The sequence below is a fragment of the Colossoma macropomum genome, unplaced genomic scaffold, assembly GCF_904425465.1.
Source record: "Colossoma macropomum unplaced genomic scaffold, Colossoma_macropomum, whole genome shotgun sequence".
NCBI classification, from domain to species: Eukaryota; Metazoa; Chordata; class Actinopteri; order Characiformes; family Serrasalmidae; genus Colossoma; species Colossoma macropomum.
Genome location: NW_023494789.1, coordinates 35,926,080 through 35,948,074, shown reverse-complemented (window position 1 = coordinate 35,948,074; position 21,995 = coordinate 35,926,080). Strand labels below are relative to the sequence as shown.

The 21,995-nt window shown below is 39.5% G+C and overlaps 1 protein-coding gene across 1 annotated transcript in view; it reads right to left on the bottom strand.

The window, feature by feature from the left end:
• Positions 1 to 21,995, bottom strand: part of ca16b (carbonic anhydrase XVI b) — a 120,413-nt gene that overhangs the window by 16,330 nt on the left and 82,088 nt on the right. The window contains 7 exon segments of the mRNA XM_036571151.1: positions 549 to 640; positions 3,966 to 4,104; positions 5,301 to 5,526; positions 5,528 to 6,046; positions 7,107 to 7,156; positions 7,244 to 7,352; positions 9,781 to 9,959. Of these exon segments, the coding sequence (XP_036427044.1) occupies positions 549 to 640; positions 3,966 to 4,104; positions 5,301 to 5,526; positions 5,528 to 6,046; positions 7,107 to 7,156; positions 7,244 to 7,352; positions 9,781 to 9,959 (1,314 nt within the window).

Genomic DNA, 21,995 nt, shown 5'->3' with positions numbered 1-21,995 from the left:
TATTTGCTCAGGCTGAACAAAGACTGAGAAGCTTGAAGGTATTTGACTTTTTGCCATAGTTGTGGATATTTATTAAACCCCCAGTGTCTACACAATCCAGTGGAAGGATGTTCCTTGATCAAATCAAACTGACACAAGCACGCCCTTTCCCTAGTTTGATGGGGGTGGTTGATGGGTTCTCTATAACAGAGACATTAAACTATCAACCAAAAACGGTGTACTCGTAAACATTAATGGTTGATTTTACTCCCAGGGCGCACAGTTATATAGACGTGTCAGACAAGATAGGAGAGAAAAAGCCAGGGAAGGAGAGAGCACAAACCTGGATGGATGGCAGGTCCATACTAGCAGCAGCTGGGGAATTTAACAAAACTATCAAATGCGTGAATGGAGCTATTAAAAAGCACCCTGCACTTTCAGGAATGAGGGAAATGCTCACTCAAGAAAACATTATAAACAGTGAATGAAAGCACATAAACTTCACCCGTATGTGTGTGCATGTGTGTCAGTTGCCTGCAAATAAGAGTGCGTGGATGTAATTGACTCACCAGGTATAGAGAGGGCAGGAAAGCTCTCATTGCGGATTACTCTAGGGGAGTTTCTGTCCTCTATGTAGATATGAGCCGCCTGGAAAAACCTCCTAAGAATAAAAAGATCCAGGTTAGTGGAACACCTTACAAATAAAGCCAAAGTCTGAGCCAATCGAGCTGTACAACATGTCAGTATCAGTATCTCTTTGGATGCAGTTAGTGTTCAAAAATTCATTGCAGTTAAACACGGCACTCAGAGAGAACATTCTGAAACTGAAACAGCCTCAGCTTCTGGAGATGCGAAAACTCTGCCAGGTGTTCCAGCACATCACCTTAAAAGAGCTGTCCAAACTCCTTTTTACTATCTGAGCCACAACAGTGTTGCTTCTCTGAGATATTCTGTAAAAATTGTGTGCATTCTAGTCTTCCAATCAATACTACATGTGTGTTTGTAAGCAGAAGAGTTGTTTTATCATGAATTGAATTTGATGAAAGGTTACTGTTGTGTGTGCAGTCTTGTTAAATGGAAAAATAACAATCCTTTATATTCAGAGAGGATAGAAATGGAATTCCTTATGTAATTAAGCTATGTAATAATTATGTAATTACCTAATTAAATTTCAAATGTACAGTAAAATGACAATAATAACTCTGCGGGTTAAAAGTATTCACAAATCAGTTATGCAATTCACAAATCTGTAACGCAATTATGTAATTCCATTTAAATAGTGTAGTAGTATGAAAACGGCATTTATAACTCTAGACTTCTGAGGGTTAAAAGTTTTTACAAGTTTAGTTAGCAGTCTCCTAATCATCTTATCCTACCATCTTTAAATAGCATTATTATTATTAATTACATAGAGGCTGGAGAAATGTTTTGGCATGGCATCCCATCATGCATAGCAATGACAAATGAAAATGCTAGCTGGCATCTTTTCTATTCTCATTCAGTGCCACACATTTTTGATAACATGTAAATATCCCAGCATAAGAGCACCCTACCTGTACTTAATGCAGAGCAAAGAGCAGATGCTATTCATCCTTGAGAGGGGAGATGAAAAGAGAATACGGAGAGATGGGATGAAAGGAAACAAGGGAGGAAAAGCAGGGGGGTTGAGAAATGGGAGGACCCTGGGGATCACCCCCCTACACCTCATCTGTCCTAATGACCCTCCCTCTGGAAGGGTGTACTCTTTTGTCTGTGTGAGCTTTCTTCCACCGGAGCCACAAAGCTGAAAGATGCTGTAGATTCTTTGGTGCAGCTTGAGGGTTTTAAGACGAAGCAGCTACATGATAAAAATAGTACAGCCAAGTTGGAAATGGATTTAAACTATTTTTTTTTCTTCCGGACAACCAACCATCTAATCAAGAGTTAGATTCCAGCACACAGACAAGCGCTGCATCTTCCTGCTCTGTTCTGGGCATCTGTGAGTTTGAGTGGAACGCAGAAAAGCCTCTGAGCCATCCAGATGGATTGCAGCCTACATAAAAAGCTCATTAGCCTATCACCTTGGCAACATTAGAACTTAGTTTAGGCCAATAATAGCATGCTTTCTGGTAAACATTCCTATGTGAGGTTTTTTTCTCGGATGGAATCAGGCAACCGAAAAAGTAACTTTAGTTAAAAACTTTCCTTTTGAAAAGAACTGAAATGCACCACAGCATTTTCACCTAGCAGGAACCTACAGATGAATTAATAACAAGGCAAACAACAACAAGCAAGACAATAGGGTTGATGAAAATGGCACTTTCAGTCTGCCATAGTCCTGCTGATACCACACAAAGCACTTCTCTACAGTACAGTACACTCATGACATCTTAATGACAAACCAAACGCATTCCATACTCTCTAGGGAGCTGTCAAATCTCCATCTGCTTCTCTTCCGCTCACTCATCAGATAATCGTTCATTAAATCCCTGACAAGCCTATTCAACTCAATCACCATTTCATTCACTTCGTCATTAACTCACTTCCTTCCACTAAAGCCTGATTGCCTATTACAGAGATGAGGTGCACCCAAATAACGACAAAATTAGCACTTTTTGTCTTGTCTTCTGTTGTTCACTTGGAAAGCCAAAGTGGCTGCATTAGAAAAAGAGTAGAATCGGTTTGGACTGATTACACTGTTACACAAATGATCCCAAACATCTGACCATACTTGGATCGTTCCACGGCGTCATTTAAGTCCACAACAATCCATGCCTTGTATTAGAGACAGAAATCTGCCTAAAAAGTCATATACTGACATCAAGCCTTTGCCATGATCATAGTCATATACAAAAGTTTGAACATTCCCAATCAAATTACATGTTTTGTTGATTTTAGAAGTGAAAATAAGTCAATATGTCCTTTAAAATTAATGTATTTTTCTTCAATTTTTTGTGCAAAATTTCTGTTTAACATATTGGAAAAAATAAATCATAAAATATGTTAACTTTTAAAACCATAACTTTTGCACAGACCAGATTTTATGTTTTATTTTTCCCCAATATGTTAAACTAAGCAAATAAACAGTAACTGTACATTAAAATGTGCAAAAATGTGTTCTCTGTAGGGGATGTGTTATTTTTTTCACTCAGAAAATGAGCAAAACATGTAATTTGACTAGGAGTACCCAAACTTTTGCAAACAAATGTATCTATTCCCACAATAACAGTAGAAACATTAATTTCAAGTTAAATTTAATAGTTTATCTGTGTCTGTGAGTTTTGCTTCTTACCCCATGGCACCAATTGAAATTTCTTGACATGAACACATCCATCTGGCATCAATCTGTTGGAACTCCATTTTTGCGACTTTAAAAGTACTGGTTACATTCAGGCTGTTGTTGACAGGAGCCTGATTAATCGCTTTCAGATTCTGTGGCACCTAAACCACCCAAATCAAGATAAACCCAGTGGATATATCACAGCTTCAGTCTTTATCTTTCCTCTGCGTCTCCAGCTCTGCTCTTCTACATGTTTATGCATTATAATGGCATGTTCCAGCCAGCACCCCTGGCCTTTAAGCCTCACAGATTGGAGCACAGCTGTGTTCCTCATCCTAAGGCTTGTAAGCCCTTGGGGCCCTGCATCCTCCACTCTTGTGCATGGACATGAGCATGGGAGGGGGGGCAGCCTAGAAAGGCACTGCTTTATGACCCAGAGCTTCTGGTGAAGGTGCAGTAGGTACTAGGTGCTGGGGGAGTCACAACTGATGGGCAAATTAGAAAAGGTGGAGTATGGAGGTGGTGTACGCAAGCAGAATTTCCTTTGGAAAAGAGAGGAAGTGGCAGAATGAACAAGAAAGCATGGAATCTGATATGTCCGCAAGCAAGATTTCATAATCAACTATAAAATTAAAATGCTTGATTAGTCTTCAATTGTTTTCAATTGTCAACAAAACAGCCACCCAAGAGAGCCAGACAAGCAGGACACCGTTAGTGAACATCTCACCTCCAATAGACCAGGACAGCCAGCAGCATGATGAGGCAGAGGAGCGTGAGAGCTGACACCACCATCAGAGGGATGATCCATTCCATCCTGCTTGCTGGGGATACCGGATCTCTGGGTACAGTGGATATGCTGTTCCGCTCTGAGTGGTGGATAGCCACAAAAAAGAGGGCACATTGACATAAAATGCTCCAAAACTAAAAACATTTATCTCATTTTTTTATCAACATTTTTATACATCTGTATTAATGAATTATATTTAATGTCTACCAAGTACAGCATTTTTTTCAATAGATAAGATACAGATTTGTCATAGTAAGCAAGTCAAGTGAAGAATGTGACAGAACTGAACCTTTAATTTGTGAGACCAATAATTTTCTATTCTTAGAAAGAGAAAAAGATCTATTTTTCTAGGTCTAGCACCAATAAATGACATTTAAAGGGCCCATATCCTACATTCTTATTGTACTTAGTCTTTTATCTAAAGTCGACTTTTAATGTCTGTGTGGTTTTATGTACCAAAAACTGTCATAATTTTTTTACATGACCGTTTTCCAACCTTGCTTATCCCCTACAATGAAACTGTTTTTGTTTCTGTGCTATTAAGACTGATAACATGTAAATGATATTTGCTCTGATTGGCTGCCCTTGTGCCTCATTCATAAAGCAGTCTAGGCTGAAACATCCCCTATGACTTCACTGTGAATGGGTGGGGCTAAACTGCTTTTGACTGAATAGGCAGAAATATGTAAATGCACTGGTTTTCACAGATTTTTAAACTTTAATAGCTCCCGAGTGGCGCAACCGTCTAAGCGTTGGCTCTATCATCAGGAGATCGCAAGTTCGATCCCTGATGATGCTACAGCCATCCGTAGCCGGGAGTCCGAGAGAGCATGAGCGGCAGCTCGAAAAGAAGCAGTGGTTGGCATCACAGGTCTCAGAGGAAGCCTGTGTTAGCCTTCACCCTCCTAGCGTTGATAGCATCATGTGATTGGGGGAGTCCTAACTAGCGGGTGGAATTGGAGACGACTAAATTGGGGAGAAAATCAGGTAAAAAAAAAACTTTAATGATGTTTACATACTAGATCAAACTCTTTTATTTTAAAAAAGTGATAAAATTCAGTTTTCCATGATACGGGCCCTTTAATTTCTATCAGCATTATCAGATAAAGTGATAAAAACAATGTTCTTAAAAAGTTTTAATGACTGATATTACACAGATTTGTCCCACAAAGTTCTGACAGAACTGCAGCTCTAATTTGTGACACCACAACCCTTTGGAACTCTCAGAGATCTACAGGTTGATCTGAGCTCAGGTACACTCTATACCTCACCTACCAGTGTGAATGTAGAAAGGCCACTGGCTTCTGTCCTCATTGGTCAGCTTTGTGGTCTGCGTGGGGCTGCTGGTAAGCTGCATGTCTGTTGTGTCACTGTCTTCCAGCCATGTTGGTCGTGTCGAGTCTCCCCCTGAAGATGTCTGAGTAACAGCGGAGATTTGCTCCTCTGTGGCTCTAGGGGGCGCTGTGGAAGCCTCTGCATCCCCACCCTTTTCGTTCTCTCTCTCTAGACGTTGAGGTTGGGACAGGAGCGGTGGGTTTCTCGAAAGTGTCCTGTCCCTCCTTTTTCTCTGTCACAACTACAGTCTTTTCTTTCTTTTTTCTCTCCTCCTCCTGCTGTTCCTCTTTATCATCCTCCTCGTCCTTCTCTCCGTCTTGTTCTTGCTCTTCCTTCTCTGGCTCTTTAGTTCCCACACTCTCCTCAGAGAGAAAGTTCTTGGTGTCAGAGGGGGTGGTCTCTGAAGCGGGAGGAGCCTGTTGGCGTGTGGGGGCGGGGGCAGAACTGGGGGACTGGGTGGGCCAAAGGGATCCGGGAAGGGAGGAAATCACGCCGCCGCTGAAGCCCAGGCCAGCCAGAAGCGTGCTGGTCACCACGGATGCCACTGTAGCCTGCCCGCCACTGGATGGAGGGCCCATGCCCGTTGCAATGGAGACAAAGGAGAAAGGGAGCCCAGAAGAGGCCCAAGTAGAGGAGCCAGAGCTGATGGGGGCCATGTCTGCAGAGGAAGGTGGAGACACTGTAGGCTGGAAAATTGCAAGATAGGAAATAAGGAGAAGTTATTTCTACAGTGCCAAAACATGCATAAACTAAGCCCATCAACATCAATTATATTTGTAACCAAGTAATCTACTGATTATTCCAACAATGAATCAAGTAATCAGTTTTTAAAAGGTCCTAAACACTATAAATAGACTTAATTGAACAATAACAAACCATGCACAGCGCTTCTAACACTTACATATAACACTTTAATACTTTATTAAAGACAGATAAACCAGGAAGCTTTTGAAAAGCATTAAAAAACATATCAACAATGTGTTAAAATGTAAATAGGTGTGTCCATCAGGCCCTGTTTCATACTGTAAGAAAGACCAATAGAAGAATTTAAAACAGACAGTGTCATGCATATTAACAGCAAATTACTGCAGATTCACATTTTAATCAATGTTATTGTTTAACTGACTGATTAACTGTGACAACCCTAATATACACTCACACAAGAGACGATGTTTATTCAAATAATTATGCCACCATCACAGTCTCGCAAGCCAGACTTCTGAATTTTGACAGAGAGTTTAGTACGTTTTGTCCCTTAATGTGGTCAAGAACTGCCTACTTTGACAGGAAAGGGCCGTTTTACTAACATGCGAAACAGCCAATCACAGACTGTTGTTTTTATGTGATGTGAAGGAGCAGGTGATTTTAAAAACTGGCTACCAGAAAAAGAAACACACAGGAAACAAATTGGTATGTCACCAAACACTTAACAATATCTTACGTTAAAGCTACCAAATGTTTTTAAAAAGCTCTTGAATAACTTTTAAAGACATAATGCCATGAACCTCACAAACTGCCTACAATCCAGCGTCTATATATCCCCGAAAGGTTTAGTAATGGTACATTGAGCTGACAACTGCTTGCAAACATTTTGTGTTTCTCGTCAGACTGATAAAATGCGCTGCATGGACGTTTGTTTGACGTTTGTAAAACTGACAAAATCTTGATAGTGTCCACCTTAGTGTGCAGTAGACATCAGACACCCATGTATGTGTGGGCAGAGCATTTGAGGCCGAGACTACTCACCATTCCAGTTTTCACAATTCTTGACCCTTCAAATATCCTCGTGGTGTTTGCTGAAAGAGCACAGAGTGAAACATTTTAGGCAATCAAGTGAACTGAATTACTAGTGAAGTAAAATAGGGCACATATGGATAATTCACCTCTGAATAAAAGTGTCTGGCTGAAGTCGCTGCGCTGGTCTCTCTGACACAAGGCCTGCACTCTGAAGAGATACAGAACATCTGGAAACATGCGAGTGATCACTGCCCTCTGCAGGAGACAGACATACACACACACACTTTAGTTAGGTAGCACTAAGATTGATCTTGATGTGAGAATATTAGCATGTGGCAGCTGGAATTTCATTTTAGGGGGGTTACAGGTTGAGAGGGCCAGTTAGCGAGCATTATGCCCCAGAAACAACTCTACAGGTAGTATTCGACTGACGTTACACTTGGTTGCCACAGACATATTGTCAACATATCACCGGTCAACGTGGTGAGGACAGCAGCGATAGCAGCTCTTGCAGAACCACTGTTTGCACACTGTTAGTTAATAAAGCATTCAGACAGATAAAATATCGACATGTTGTGTTGTGTGGTTCATGGTTGTAACAAGAAACAAAATAGTGTTTTACAGCATTCTGGACATCTGAAGGGAAAGAGGCTGAAGAGGTGGGCTAGCGGAGGAGAGATCTTTGGCTAGCGATAATAAACAGGAAGAACTTTCAGTCATCTTCCCTTAATGTTACCAAGGTTTGCTCTCATCATTTTGTCACAGGCAGACAGCTAGGTGAAGAATGAGTTCTGTAGTTTTGCACCTGACAATTGACATTGATCTACCTTAGTTAGTTGAGAGGATACCAGAACGTTAGCAGGGAATACTGATTAACCCATCAAACACAGATCTGTAGCTATTACTCATTTTGTGACCACATTTGAGGGTGTATTTGATGGTACAAAGGACAGAATATCGCTGACGCTTCCACAGACAAAATAATCATATCACTCTGGCCATTTGCATGCTTTTAGCTGCTGTGAAGTGAATGCTGACGCAGTATTAACAAGGTAATTATAGATGTGTTTGACATCTCGAGCAATAACGCATAATGGGGACCCAAAGATAACTTGTCGCTTTGGTATGGATCAACACCTCCGATCAAAATTACCCACTTATTGCCATAATCAGAGAGTGAATATCAAGGGGGAATTTTACTGTTTTTTCAAAATTTCATTTGGAAGTGTCCAGGCCTCTTTAGCCCCCCCACCCCCCCGCCCATAGCTATGCTCCTTGTGTGTGGATCCCATCAACTTCAGTAAAAGTAAAGCATAAACACACCGACAGAGCCTTTTGAAAATGTGTAGTGCTCTAAGTAGATTTGATTCTATGCTGAAGTGTCTCGAACTTCCCTTCCAAACTCACTTTTATTACTCACTAATAATATGACATAGACTGACAACATGGCAAATGACAAGATCTAATTTTGCTGGACAAAATGTAAATGTAAATTCAGATTTATGTTAATATTATGGAAGCCAGAATCACATTTATTCCTTGAAATTCGAATATAATTCAGGCCCCAAAAACTGGAGAGCTTCATATGACTGTTTCATATGACAAAAATTGGTCCTGACTCTCTTATGCAACCTACGCCCAGCTTCCAAATTGAAATAAAAATGTAAATGTGGCGCTCAAACGATTAGGGAGGCGGAATATGTTGGAGTGAAGGAGAGTAATTGGGCTTCGGCCGTGGCGGGCGATTTCTACAATTGAATCCAAATCTAATTCAGCCAAGCCAGAAAAAGATTGGCAGGTTTCATCTGAGAAGTTTCCTCAGCTTGCGGGGCCCTCCCTTGTTGTCATGGATACCACATGTAGAAGACCGATCTGGCAAGGTGACTGACGGTGGGGTGGGGTGTGCATGTTGGGAGGGGTGACTCATTCATCAGACTCCCAGGAAGAGAGACTGCATGCTGTCTAAACCTATCAATCCCACAAAGTTCATCAGGGTTATTAGGAATCTAGAGGTCCAAACAACGGCCTAGAGGGGCCAAATTCTGTTTATTTTCATCTCGGTCACTTCTTGGAATTTGATGTGAGTGGCATGGGTTTTGCAGTTTAAAAGTTTAAAGTGTTAATCTTGCTAGAGCCAAGCTTAAGATAACAACAGAATAGCCCAAAAGTATCACACATCTATTCTCTGTGAACCTTTTAATGCAGAGGGAAAAAAGTATATTTCTGCCTTTTAATCTACTCTTCACCTTTAATAACATGGTTTCTGAATGTTGTCTCAATTTGATATGTTAAGAAGCAAAAGTTCGTAGATTTTTATCTTTGTGCCACATGCGCTTCAGAAACTATGTATCCAATAATAAAGGCAACATTATGCTTCTTTTATATAGTGATAGAAAACATGGCAGCACACAGAAAGCTGCAATTCCATTGTGATGTATCGTAGAGGATTGTCTTGCAATATATTGAGTATCACAGAAACGCATTATCGTGATATCACCATTATCGTGGGCAACGTATCGTGATAATATTGTATCGTGAGACGCCCTGTGATTCCCACCCCTACACTTTACTATGGCTAATGTGGACATGCACACAGCCCAAGTACTCTAGAGGAAGATTTCAATGAGTTAATGGAGACAAGGCAGGGTAATGTTACACGCAGCACAGGAGCTGGAATACTCACAGTGTTGTGCTCACTGGTCTGAGTTTTCTCAAAAGCCACATCATCCTTAACCCAGCTGTAGGAGACCACGAAGCCAACTATGGGAGGGTGGTAGATGACTGATGGTCGATCCCAGGTCAGAACCAGCGCTGTTCGGTTCAGAGGATGGGCCTTCATATTACTAGGGACACTACTACAGACTGCAGAGAGAGACAGACAGGACAGACAGAGCAGAGAGAGAGAGAGAGAGAGAGAGAGAGAGAGAGAGATGAGAGAGAGAGAGACAGAGAGATGTGATTGAGACAAAAAACAAGAAATCTTCATCTCTCAGCATCAGGAAGGAGAGAAAAGTAGAGAGTTCTTCTCATTTGATTAGAGATGGTGTGATTGGAGACAAACGAGGCAAATTATAGCGGGAGCGCAGCCAGGATCTCAGACGTGCAGGTCCCTAGTTACTGCCTGGAGGTGAAGCTAAATCTTTTATTGCTGTCTGACTCACGAAAGTGTTCCCACCAGAAACTGCTTCAAAAAAGGCAAATAATACATGAGTTCATCTCAATCTGCCTTTAGGCTTTCAAACAGCCTCTGTATGTCTGTGAGTGTGTACACACATGTGTGTGTGTCTCTGTGTGCCATTGCTACAGATGTGGGATTAGTAAATGTTTTTTTGGCAGGCTGCAGAGTCAGAAAAACAAAGCCATGTAGAACTAGTCCTTTAAACAAGGCAAGGTCACTCTCACGGGACAAAGTGTGAGCAGCCAAACGGAAACGTCGCGCCAGCATTGTGCTTAGTGTGATACAGCTGAGAGCGGCTTCAGAAATGAATGCGTGTCCTGTAAGACATATGTGTCCTGTAAGGAAACACTGTTATTCAAAAAGGTATCAAAGTGATCACTGGACAGAACACAGAAAACAATCAACAGTCTGGAACCCTCAGGGCCTTCTAAGGGCCGAATATTTAGTTGGGATTAATTTAAAACAGTCATCATTGTTGTTGTACTTAAACTCTGTAAGTACTGTAATACTACTCTCATTTCAGTGAGTGCGTTTACTGGCACTCGGTAATCCGACCATAATCAGTTTTCTGCAGTTATCTGATTATTCAAATGGCCATGTAAACAGCATACTCTGATTTCTTAGATCGGAGTAAGGTCTAGAAATCTGATTAAGAAATCCAATAAAGACAGCTGGATTTTAGCTCAGTAATCAGATTTCTCAGAGCCTGTGTTCCCTTACTCTGATTTCTTTCGGATTTCTCAGTCTGCGCATGTGCAAAACAGACAGCAGTACCAGAAATAAGCAAGCAGCACTGCTTCAGAAATAAGCAATGGCAGCAAAACACTTTTGGAGCAATGCTGAAACCAACTACACGAAACATTCTTCATCTTCTAGATGATGTATGTTCATATTTTCAGGTGAAGTGGTGCAATGTTTCTCGAAAAAAAGCAGTGGCATGAAGTGGAGTTTACTGGCTGGTTGCAAAGCAGAAATCCGAATACTGCACTGACTCATGTAGACCCTGGAGTTTCTCCATTATCTGATTACTCAAGTGCATGTAAACGCATTGATTGGATTACTGACAAAATCTGATTTTCTGCAGTTATCAGATTATTAGGTGCATGTTAACACACTCATTGTTACATTTTGGTTAGAAATAAAAGAGTTAAAATTTTGAAATGGACGAAACAAAATTGTTCAGTTATCAATATCTAGATATCTAGGCATCTAGGTAGATACATCAAAGCTAGCTTTTCCATTGGTTAGAATTTCAGGAGCTGAACTGAAGGCTTAGCAAATCAGTTTAACCAATGACGTAATTAAAAACGGACGGAAAAACCAACCAATTTCATTTTGATTTACATGGGTGGGACTAATTTCCTGAGACTGCAAATACAAGTTGTAGCCTGAACGATGCGTTTCAGTCAGTTGATTGAAAGGGAAAAGAGTAGCAGCTCTGTGTCAGGACTCTTTACTGAAAGTGTCACTGTAAAACTCACTGTTAAATACATGTCAATATATCTGACACAAGCTTCAAATAAAACATGGAATGTCTTTTACAAGCTTCAGATGCCTGTGTTTAAACTGGAATGCTAAAAAAAAAATCATGCAAATCGCTGCACAGTTTAGCACTACAAGCATAGCAGGGGTGCTAGCAAAAATTAGCATAATTTCAGAGGTGTTTCTTCCTCATTTTAACTGACTTTCGACATGTATGACCTGAACTGAAAGTCTAACTCTAATAGACATGGTTTGCAACTATCAATCCTAAGCATAGCCTTATAGAAAATGCTGCTCCAACCTGTAATAAAAAACAAAAAAACAAAAAACTGAGTCAGCGTGCTACTTTCACTTTAGCAAGGGAGCAAGGGTGATATCTTGTTAAGAGAAATTTACAGGGACGAAGAACCCAAACTCTATGCGACAGAGGTTCGCTAATGTGTATAGTGGATGAGCAATGGAAAAACGTACCTTTACCAAATGTGACAGTGCGATATTAAAATATGTCTTATGGTCACAAATGCATCTGACAATAATGGTAACATTTAAATAAGAAGGCACAAAATGTTCTTAAATTGTAATGAGAGCAATTTTATTCCCAGTAATTTTTTCATGTTTTACTGGTCCATTTAGGGGCGCCAAGAAGGGCCTGGGTTTGATACCCCGACCGGATGACCACGGTCGCTTCTGTGTAGAGTTTGCATGTTCTCCCTGTGTCTGCATGGGTGTCCTCTGGGTACTCTGGTTTCCTCCCACAGTCCAAAGACATGCAGTCAGGCAAATTGGACATGCTGAATTGCCCCGATGTGGGTGTGTGAATCTAATGTCTGTGTGCCTGCCCTGCAGTGGACTGGCGACATGTCCAGGATGTTTCCTGCCTTCGGCCTGATGACTGCTGTGACTGCTGGGTTAGGCTCCAGTGACCCAGGATGATAAGTGGCATAGATAATGTGTCTGTGTGTGTGTTGGTCCAATCACCGTTAAATGTTCACAGAAAAATGACAATAATAATAATAGCAAATGATCTGTTAGATAGAGGTAACTTTTTCAACTAGCCTGAAAGAGAGCAGACGCTGGAGAACTTACATTCCCATTCGAGTAATAACACAACATCGTCTTTCAAATCCCATTATTGGATAGAGTCTCATTAGTAACTATTAATGTATCAGTCATACATCACCAGCAGAAAAAAAGCACTTGTGAGGGTTCTCACTCTTCAGTTAAGCTGGCAGTGGGTTACGTCATGGTGCAAGATGACTATAACACCCTGGATGACATATGGGACCCACCAGCCAATTTAAACTGCATTAGCGAACCTGAAAAGTGTCAGATGAGGAGCGAAAAATCAAGCTCATTCTTCAGTTCATATGATGATATACAGTATATTTCAGTGAAGGATACCAGCAGTGTAGCATGTACCTATATGTCTATCACTATAGAAAGAAATGAATCTCCACTACCAGAATCTTCACTTACGCCACTAAAAAGAAATGTTCTGTCAGTACCGTCCTGTACTTATGGAAGAGGACAAGTCATGACTGAAAGAACAGATCCAGTGCAAGTGTATTGCGACCTAAAGAGGAAGTGTATGCTAATAAAAACAGCGACATTTCTTAGCCTGTAAGCAGTAAGCAGCAGTAACTCATAGGCTTTTGATTATAATGAGTACCACATAAAAACAGAATTAAGGGCCATAAGCCATAGTTACCCTGAGACAACATCTCTTTAGGTTGGGGAGAGTGTAGCGGGCAGGGCCGCAGTGGTACTGGTTTTCCGACCAGGTGTTACATCATGCAGACCAGCTCACCTCAACCTGCAACTGTATTTTCTCTGCTACGTTCTGGCCCTGCCTCATCAGCATCGCCCAACTGTTTTCAGCTGCAATCCTTTAAGCTTTTTTCAACTCCTTTCACATCAATCACAAATAGCTTGGCTGACTTATTACTAATAGCTAGGTAACCGCAGAGTTCAAATCAGTTAACTAATTTTCTCCAAAATCTGGGAACGTATTTACAAAGCATCTCAGATTAGGGGCGCTGATCTATATGTCAGTAAAATCACCGTAAATAAAACATGAATCTCCTACTCCAAGAAGCTTTGTGAATATAGGCCTAGATCATTTTCTTCTCAACATTCTATCTACAAACCCAATTCCAGTATGTGAAATGCCAATAAAAACAATTCTGCTGAACGTGTATTAAATTCATAGTATTACAGAAAGAAAAGATTGATATAGAGACTCTATTAAATATAATATCAAGATGCATTTGATTTGGATTATAGAGTAACTGAGGTCTGGGAAGACGACCATGCCTGAAGTAAAATCAGGAACCAGAACTATCTGTACTGTGCTAGTACCTGTATCTGTAAATTGGCCATATCACAACTTTTTTGGAATACGTTGCTGACATTAATTTCAGAATTAACATAAATTTATAAAAAGCAAATTAAGTTGATAAGAAAACACATTACTGCTTTGTTTAAATACAGGTCAAAGTGGCTTTACAAATCAATACTTCCTAATTTTTTCTGCATTTCACATACTGTTCCAACTTTTTTGGAACTGTGTTTGTTTATTGCTTTTTCTTCTTTATTCACTATAGTGAGATAACCAAGCTGATCAGCTGGAGATCAAATGAAAACTGATCAATGCTTTTATGTGAATGGTGAAGCAATCAACACGGTAAATATGCACCAAACTTACAAATTAATAGGTATGTCACGTCACATATTTTGCCCCACCACGTAGAGTACATACTTTTCTTATTCGTGCCAGCTTTGCTGTGTCGCTTCTTGTTGCCATTGTCCATCCTCACGTAATTCAGGAGTGAAGTTGGTTACATCGTGTAGCAATGCCAAAACTAATGCACACTGTAGAACTGCATCAACCACGGCGAGAAAAGGTGCGTCAGCTGCAGCGAGGCACTTTCATTTCCCTTGACGATCCTATGTCATTTAGAGCTAATAAACATAATTTGAAAACAATGACCTGCCACGTCAAAACAGAACATTCATGATATACACTCTTGCTAAAAATACATGCTGCACAGTTTAAAAAAAAGAGTTTAAAAAAAATTCGAAGAGAACTTTACCATCAAGAAAAAATCAATCTGATATCTACTTCTTAAGTCTGCAATCAACAAGACTCTAGAGTAGAGCAGTGATGTCTGTGGGGTCCCAAAGGGAAAGTTTCTGCCACCTTGCTTTGTTCTCGATTTACGCTTCTACTGAAGAAGAGCAAAGTGTCAACCTGCTTTATTTTTATTTCACACACTTTTTCCCACCAATACACTTGAAATGCATTTATTAACACCTTGTGCTTATTTTTCCGTAAGATTTTAACAGTAGAAAAGTCTGCTTAAGTAGTTGCTCTCTGAAAGCAAACAGCTAGTTTTGCATTTCTATCATTGTGGCTAGCATGAAAACAGTATGAGGCGTCTGCTTGCAGTGCGATTGTAGCCAAATTCATTTGCTAATTGTGTTTAAAAAGATGTTCACAGTGCTGGAGATTATGATTATTATTGTATTGAGAGAAAAAAAACATGCAAAAGTTTCAGAAGTGGTTGCTTCACATGAGAGGCAGAGGAAGAGGAGAGGAAATTTTTGAACTAAAGCAGTGCTTCCTCTGCACTTGAGTTATATCAGGTTTGGACCACGCCCTTTAACATGTGACTGTAGAATGAGAAGAGAGTCTACATCTATAAATGGGGAGGGAGCTCTCAGAACTTGGGCTGGAGTGCTGGGTGGTTTTTGTTTTGAGCTACTAGGTGATCAGAGGTACAGACAAAAGTGAGGAACAAGAGATGGAGTGGTGAAGGGTGCAAAAACGTTGGGGAATTTATGGTGTTTTTCCACCAGGCAGTATGATCACAAATCCATAATCATGCATTTTGTTGTCATTTCCACTGCTGATTTAATCGTAGCGTACCTGAGTATCTGTGCTGAATTTTGAATTGGGTTACTTTTCTCACTGGGCCACCGAGTGTGCCGAGTCGGAACATATGGGCGGAGCTAATAACGTTGAACACCACTAATTGGTCAAACGCAACTGTCACAGAATCGTCACTGATCACCAGATGACCACCATTAAAAAAAAAACAATAGTAGCCAGAACTGCTGTCTGTGACTCTCACATAAAACCAAAAGCTGAGTGAAAGGTAAGTCAGAACTCCAAAGTCCTAAACTTGTTGGTGTTCTGTGACCACATGAGTGAGAGAACTCTTACTCTCGCCTACTCTCACAGTTCTGTTATGTGATGGGAAATGGATACAGCTGCTCACACAATACAAACAGTTTGGGTTTGGATTTGTGACCGTACTGTGCTACACCATACTGCCTGGGGGAAAAACGCTTTTATAGGGTGTTAGACTGGAAGCAGGAGGTGGTTCAGGTATGATCCTCCTTCCAAACTTTATTCTATAATCCAAACCAAATCAATCTTGATATTTGATCACAAAATTGCAGGGCACATGGGCCCCCAGGACAAGAGTTCAAAATACTGAAGTAAACACTGAGGAAATAAGTGAACTGTGGAAAACAAAATTTGGGTGCCCTGGTTAAATTCCATGTTTTGTTGATTTTCTAAGTGAATCTACTCAGAACGCACTTATGCACAATAATGCACAATTGCTGTTAATTTGCGGAAAAAACATAATATGTGACCTGTGCAAATTTATTTTTTTTTTATAAATTAAAAAAAATATTTATATATTTTATGCAGGAAATGCCATATTTAAGCGTGTCCTCTGCAGAAGATGTGTACTTATTTTCAATTGGAAAACAACTAATCATGGAATTTGAACAGGGTGAGAAATGTCAATGCTATATTATGAGTGATAGCACTTTTGTTAGAGAAATAAAAATGTGTTTTTTATTATATGGCTGCTATTCTTTTCAAAAACTAAGCGTACAAATGTATATACAATATTTTGGAATTAATTACTTCATTTATTTCTGTAGGCTTACAACTGCAGTAAAATGAAGAGAATGCCGATATTTTAGCACAGCAATACCTAAACATTCTTCTCTTCTGGAAAACAATAAAAACATCATCAGAAATCATTTTGACATATCAGTCAATTCCACACATCTGTCTGATGCTGGTTTGTTTTTAAAGCAAATATCTGCCAACGCTGATATGATTCTGATATCATCATGCATCCGAGCAGCAACTCTACTGTTGCTTCATTTATGTTTATTACAGCTGTTGTCCTGTAATTCTTCAAATTCTGTAAAACAATACAAGAAGGTGCATAGCTGCTTTATCCACTATACCCCCTTTCAGCAATATAAGATCTGTTAATGTATATATATATATGGATGGGGTGGAGAGTGTTGTGGCCCCTGGCCTCTAGATGGTGGTACAGACTTAACTGCAGTGCCTATTTGAGCCCTGCAGCGTTGTTAACAGAGCTAACATGATAATATGATATGTGGACACTGCCAAGAGGGATACAGTCACCCAGCACAACTGCGCATAGTCAGATAATTTTGAAGGAAAATAATGCTTTTTATTTCGAAAACGGCAATTTGCGCTACAGTTGTGGTTATTTTTTGCCGTTCAATCATTATAAACATCAACAACACAGCAAATGATTGTAAGATTAATGGAATTCTATAATTTATTCTGAGGGCAACAGTCAGTTTTTCACAAAGATTACAGGCAACACAAGAGCAATGGTAAAAGCATTAGGTATGATAATGCCTGCAGTACCATTAATGGTGGTGGAAAGTAATTTTGCTATTGATGTCACTCTCACGCAATCTATTCCTCAAGATGTTTTATCCACATTGTGCTTTCATTAGGCAGGGTGGACCACATACGTGATGCTTGATAAGGTCATTATGGTAAGAGCCCCACGATGGGTGTATCAGGACCAGCAACCTTTCAAGCCGATGATAAACAAGTCTGCGGGTGGATGAAGGGGGGAAAGCAGACAGAGAGAAGAGAAGAAAGAGTGAATGGAGGACAGGGGGTGATTAAGGAAAGGGCATCAACTGTGGAAGTCGGCCTCAATAGCTCCATCAGCCTGAGTGACTCAGCAAGAGGCCATTATCTTCATCAGTTCAATCATCAGCATGCTAATCATTGCCGCCATCACTGTCCCACAGTAATAAGCCAGGCACTGCTGGTCTGAACACGCTCTCTGCATATCTACACCCATGACAAAGCATACCTTTTGGAGTAAACAAGATAAGATGCCAGGACAGTAATACAAAGCAACAATGCTCTGATACAGGCAAGTACAGTTGTGTGAAAAGGTTTGGGCACCCTTGGTCAAATTACATGTTTTGACCAGGCAGGGGTGAAAGTAAGTTAACACATTCCTCCAGAGAACACTCCAGAGAATGCAATTTATTTGCTCAACTGAACATGTTGGGTGAGAAAAAAATAAAAAAACATTTATTCCTATATGTTGAACCCACCAAATAAATAGAAACTGTGCACTAAAATATAAAGCAAAATAAAGTAAAGGTTTGTTCCCTCTAGAGCAGGGCTATTCAGCTGAAACTTTAAATGGTCCAGTTAAATTAAATTTCTTGCCTACAAAGTTCCAGATAAACAAACTATTATAAGTAAATGGTGACTATGGTTACCTTTAAATGCTTAACCAGGCAACCAAGCAACTAATAAAATAAAATAATAATAATAATTTTTACAAAGTGTTTTATTTTAATATATACTGGTTTTAATATATATTATCATTGGTTAAAAAAATAGACAATTTTTTTGAAAGGAAGAACTGTTTAAAACTTTAAAATATCTTTAAAAATAATAAGTTAGAATGCAATAAACAATTATAAAGGCTATTCTTAATGAGTACTTCATGCTCTTGTGCTGTTAAGGGAAGGGACTCTGGTGGGGATTTTATGTTCAGCTTTCAGTTTATTGTATTTATTCTCAGAACTGAATTTTGTTCATTTGTTCATTTAAAGTGATTTGTTTTGCAGTGACGCTTAACGACTAATGGACTCTGAACAGATGGGATGCTGGTCTTGAACATGAAAGGGCAAAAAAATGCACAATTCTTGCTTTTAAACATTCTGTTTTTACTAAGATATGTTGTTGCTTCACAACTCAGACCAGAAATTGTTAATAAAATTAAAAATCTACAAAATATGGGTGATTATTCTCTTTCCTGATATCTTGTTCTGTAGTCTCCGTTCTGATGAGCTGCCTTCGTCTGAGACACAGAAATGCTACAGAAGGTGTGCTGGTTCATGTTTACTTCTGTTGGATTTTTGCTCAGTTTGGTTCATTGAAATACATGGTTAGGTCCACATCTGGTTGACGACCCCTGCTGTGGAGGATGTGTTGCTTAGAAAATCCACAAAACATATAATTTGACCTGGGGTGATTAAACTTTTGCATACAACTGTAAGCCACAGTAAGACAAAGAGACAGGCAGGACAGATGCTGTCCTCCACACAAGGTTTTCACAACCTATTTTCAACCAGCCACAATTGAAGCTTTTTAATTATTTAAATAATTTTTTTTTGCCACATAGTATTCATTTGCGCAGGTTTATTTTTAGAATGAATATTAATGATGATTACTCTGCCTCTCGGCTGTGTTACATTGCTCCCTACTTCATCACAGCCAAGAGCAATCAATTCCCTCTGCCAGGGATGGAAACAACAATCATCATTTATGGAGAGAGCAAACGCACTCCTGCCCATTCGCTCTGTTTGGTCTGGAAAGTCACTCTGGCAAAGGCAGTCACTTCGTGGTACTCTGTAGTACTATATACTGTTATACAGCTTGTTCCCAAGGGCACTTGGTATTCCAAATGCGCCAATAGTATCCCCTTAATGTGCCAAGTGAGTACAACCCCAAACAGGAAACAAAAGGTCTCTTCAATGTGGAAAGCAGTATAGATGGTAACATGACTGTGCCCTATACTGCGTTTACTTTGGGTGTAATAATATGCAATATTTTCAGGTTTGATTTTGAATTTCAGTCCTTTACGTGTTACACATGCTGTGATTCTATAGAGGTCTAATCAAATACTACACAAGAAAAAACTGTAAAAATTGACAAATAGAACTTTTTCAATGCCCTCCAAAAAATATAAACCTAAAAATCACAACCCTTACAATTTAAAGGGCCCATATCATGGGAAGCTGAAGTTTAGGAATTAAAAGAATATGATGTAGTACTTAAACACACTTAAAGTTTCAACTTTCACTCCTCAGTCAATACAGTCCACGTGTGGAAAATAAGCTGCAGAAACAGCCCATTTTGAATTTACTGGTTGTGTGATGTCACAAAAAACAACACAGTTAAATATATACTCTAATTCAGACTACAGTAGTTTAACTACACCCATCCATGCTGAATTTACAAGGACTGTTTCAGCCTGGACTGGTTTGTGAATGAGGCACAACACAGAGCAGCCAATCAGCACATAGCTCATTTACAATTATCAGTCTAAAGGTACAATAACAAAAACAGCCTGTTTAGTTCTGAGAGGTACAAAGGTGTTGAAAAATGGTAATGTAAAAGTGAATTATGACTGTTTTTGGGACATAAAGTCACACAAACTTTATAAGTGGTCCACAATAAAAAATGTAGAATATGGGCCTTTTAAGTGACTTCAGAGAAAAAGCCTAGTCATTTGAGTGTGGATGTGTCCATAGCATAGTCTTCAATCTTAATAGTCCACTTTACTTTAATAGAATGCACCTAGATGCCTAGCTTTGATCAATGAGTGTAGTTTCCACTAAATACACACTGTATTTTTGAGTTCATTGAACTTCAAATAATAAGTTAACAGACAGTGGAAAGATCCTTGAAAGACACAATTTGTCACATTATTTCAAATATGATTTTCAATATGAATTGAAATTGTTACACCCTTAACATCTACAGATTCCCTACAGCTGAACAATTAATCTACGGATTAATTGTTCAGCTAATAAGCTTTAAACGGTCTTTGCAGAATTCTTCAAATTTTTACAGGCTACATTCACATTACAAGCCTTACCGCTCAGATCTGATCTTTCTGCCTTCGTGGTTCCTATTAATGTTTGTATGTGACCCATATCTGTCATTAATGTGAATGCATCTCTGGCCTGAAACAACCCGCATACACACATCTAATCAATAATGCTGCGTGAATGATCCACATGCATCATGAACAACTACAACAAATCAACAAACTAGAAGCACAGGCCTCATCACAAAGAACACCAGCTCTTAGATGTTTAAAGTTAGGGGAGAAGAAAGATAAATTTTGCAGCTACGACCGGCAAAACTATTTTAAGTACTCTTTTGCTGCCATTCTGTCAACACTGGTTTATGGTAATATGCGCATGCAAATCACTGTAAAAGATGATGCAACTTTTTACCTAAGCAGGTAAGGAAACCTGGTTGAAATCTTAAAATTCCAATGTCAACAAAACATTTAACTTATTATTTGGAGTAAAATTAACTCAAAGTTTTAAGTCAACCAGGTTTACCTACTTCTTTTAGTTAAAAAGCTGCATAATTTTTTATGCTGCAATAAAATACAGAAAAAATCTTGAGCCCAAACTGACCATTCTCACAGCAGTTGCATGGACACTAATTGGATATGTATCCAATCCAGGGCCACATATGAAAGTCTGTGTTCACATTACCAGACTGAAGTGGCACAAATCAGATTTTCAGCCTTAATATGACACAGATTTGATGTTATCAGAGTTCTGTTAACACCAAATTGAACCTTTTCAAATCATATCTGAGCCACTTTCATATGCGGTGCAAGATTGGATACATTTCTGATTTGAGGCCATGAGACCAATTTGTATGTTTTTTTCACTGCACATGCACCATCATTCAGCATTAATGTGGCAGCAGCACCTAACTTGAAACACTGCAAAAGCAACACATCTCACCCTTTATTGCCTTTGCCTGGCTGCTGAGAGCAGTTTGAAGCAAACCATCTTTGCTATGATGGCTTGTTCTCTTAGTTGCTGATATAGAGTTAGATGTGCTGCACATGCAGATTGTTTCAGGGCACAGGTTCAATCACATGATCTAAGAAAAAATCAAATTGAGCCATGAGAGTAATGTGAAGACAGTCCAAGTGACTCAGATCTGATTTAAAAAGACAGTGAATTAAAAAAAAATCAGAATTGTGCATTCACACAGATCTGAAAACATCAGATCTGGGTCACTCTATAGCAAAGAAAAATGGATTTGTGACACTCCAGCCACTGTGCCACTGAATATAGCCATGCACATCAGTCTGACT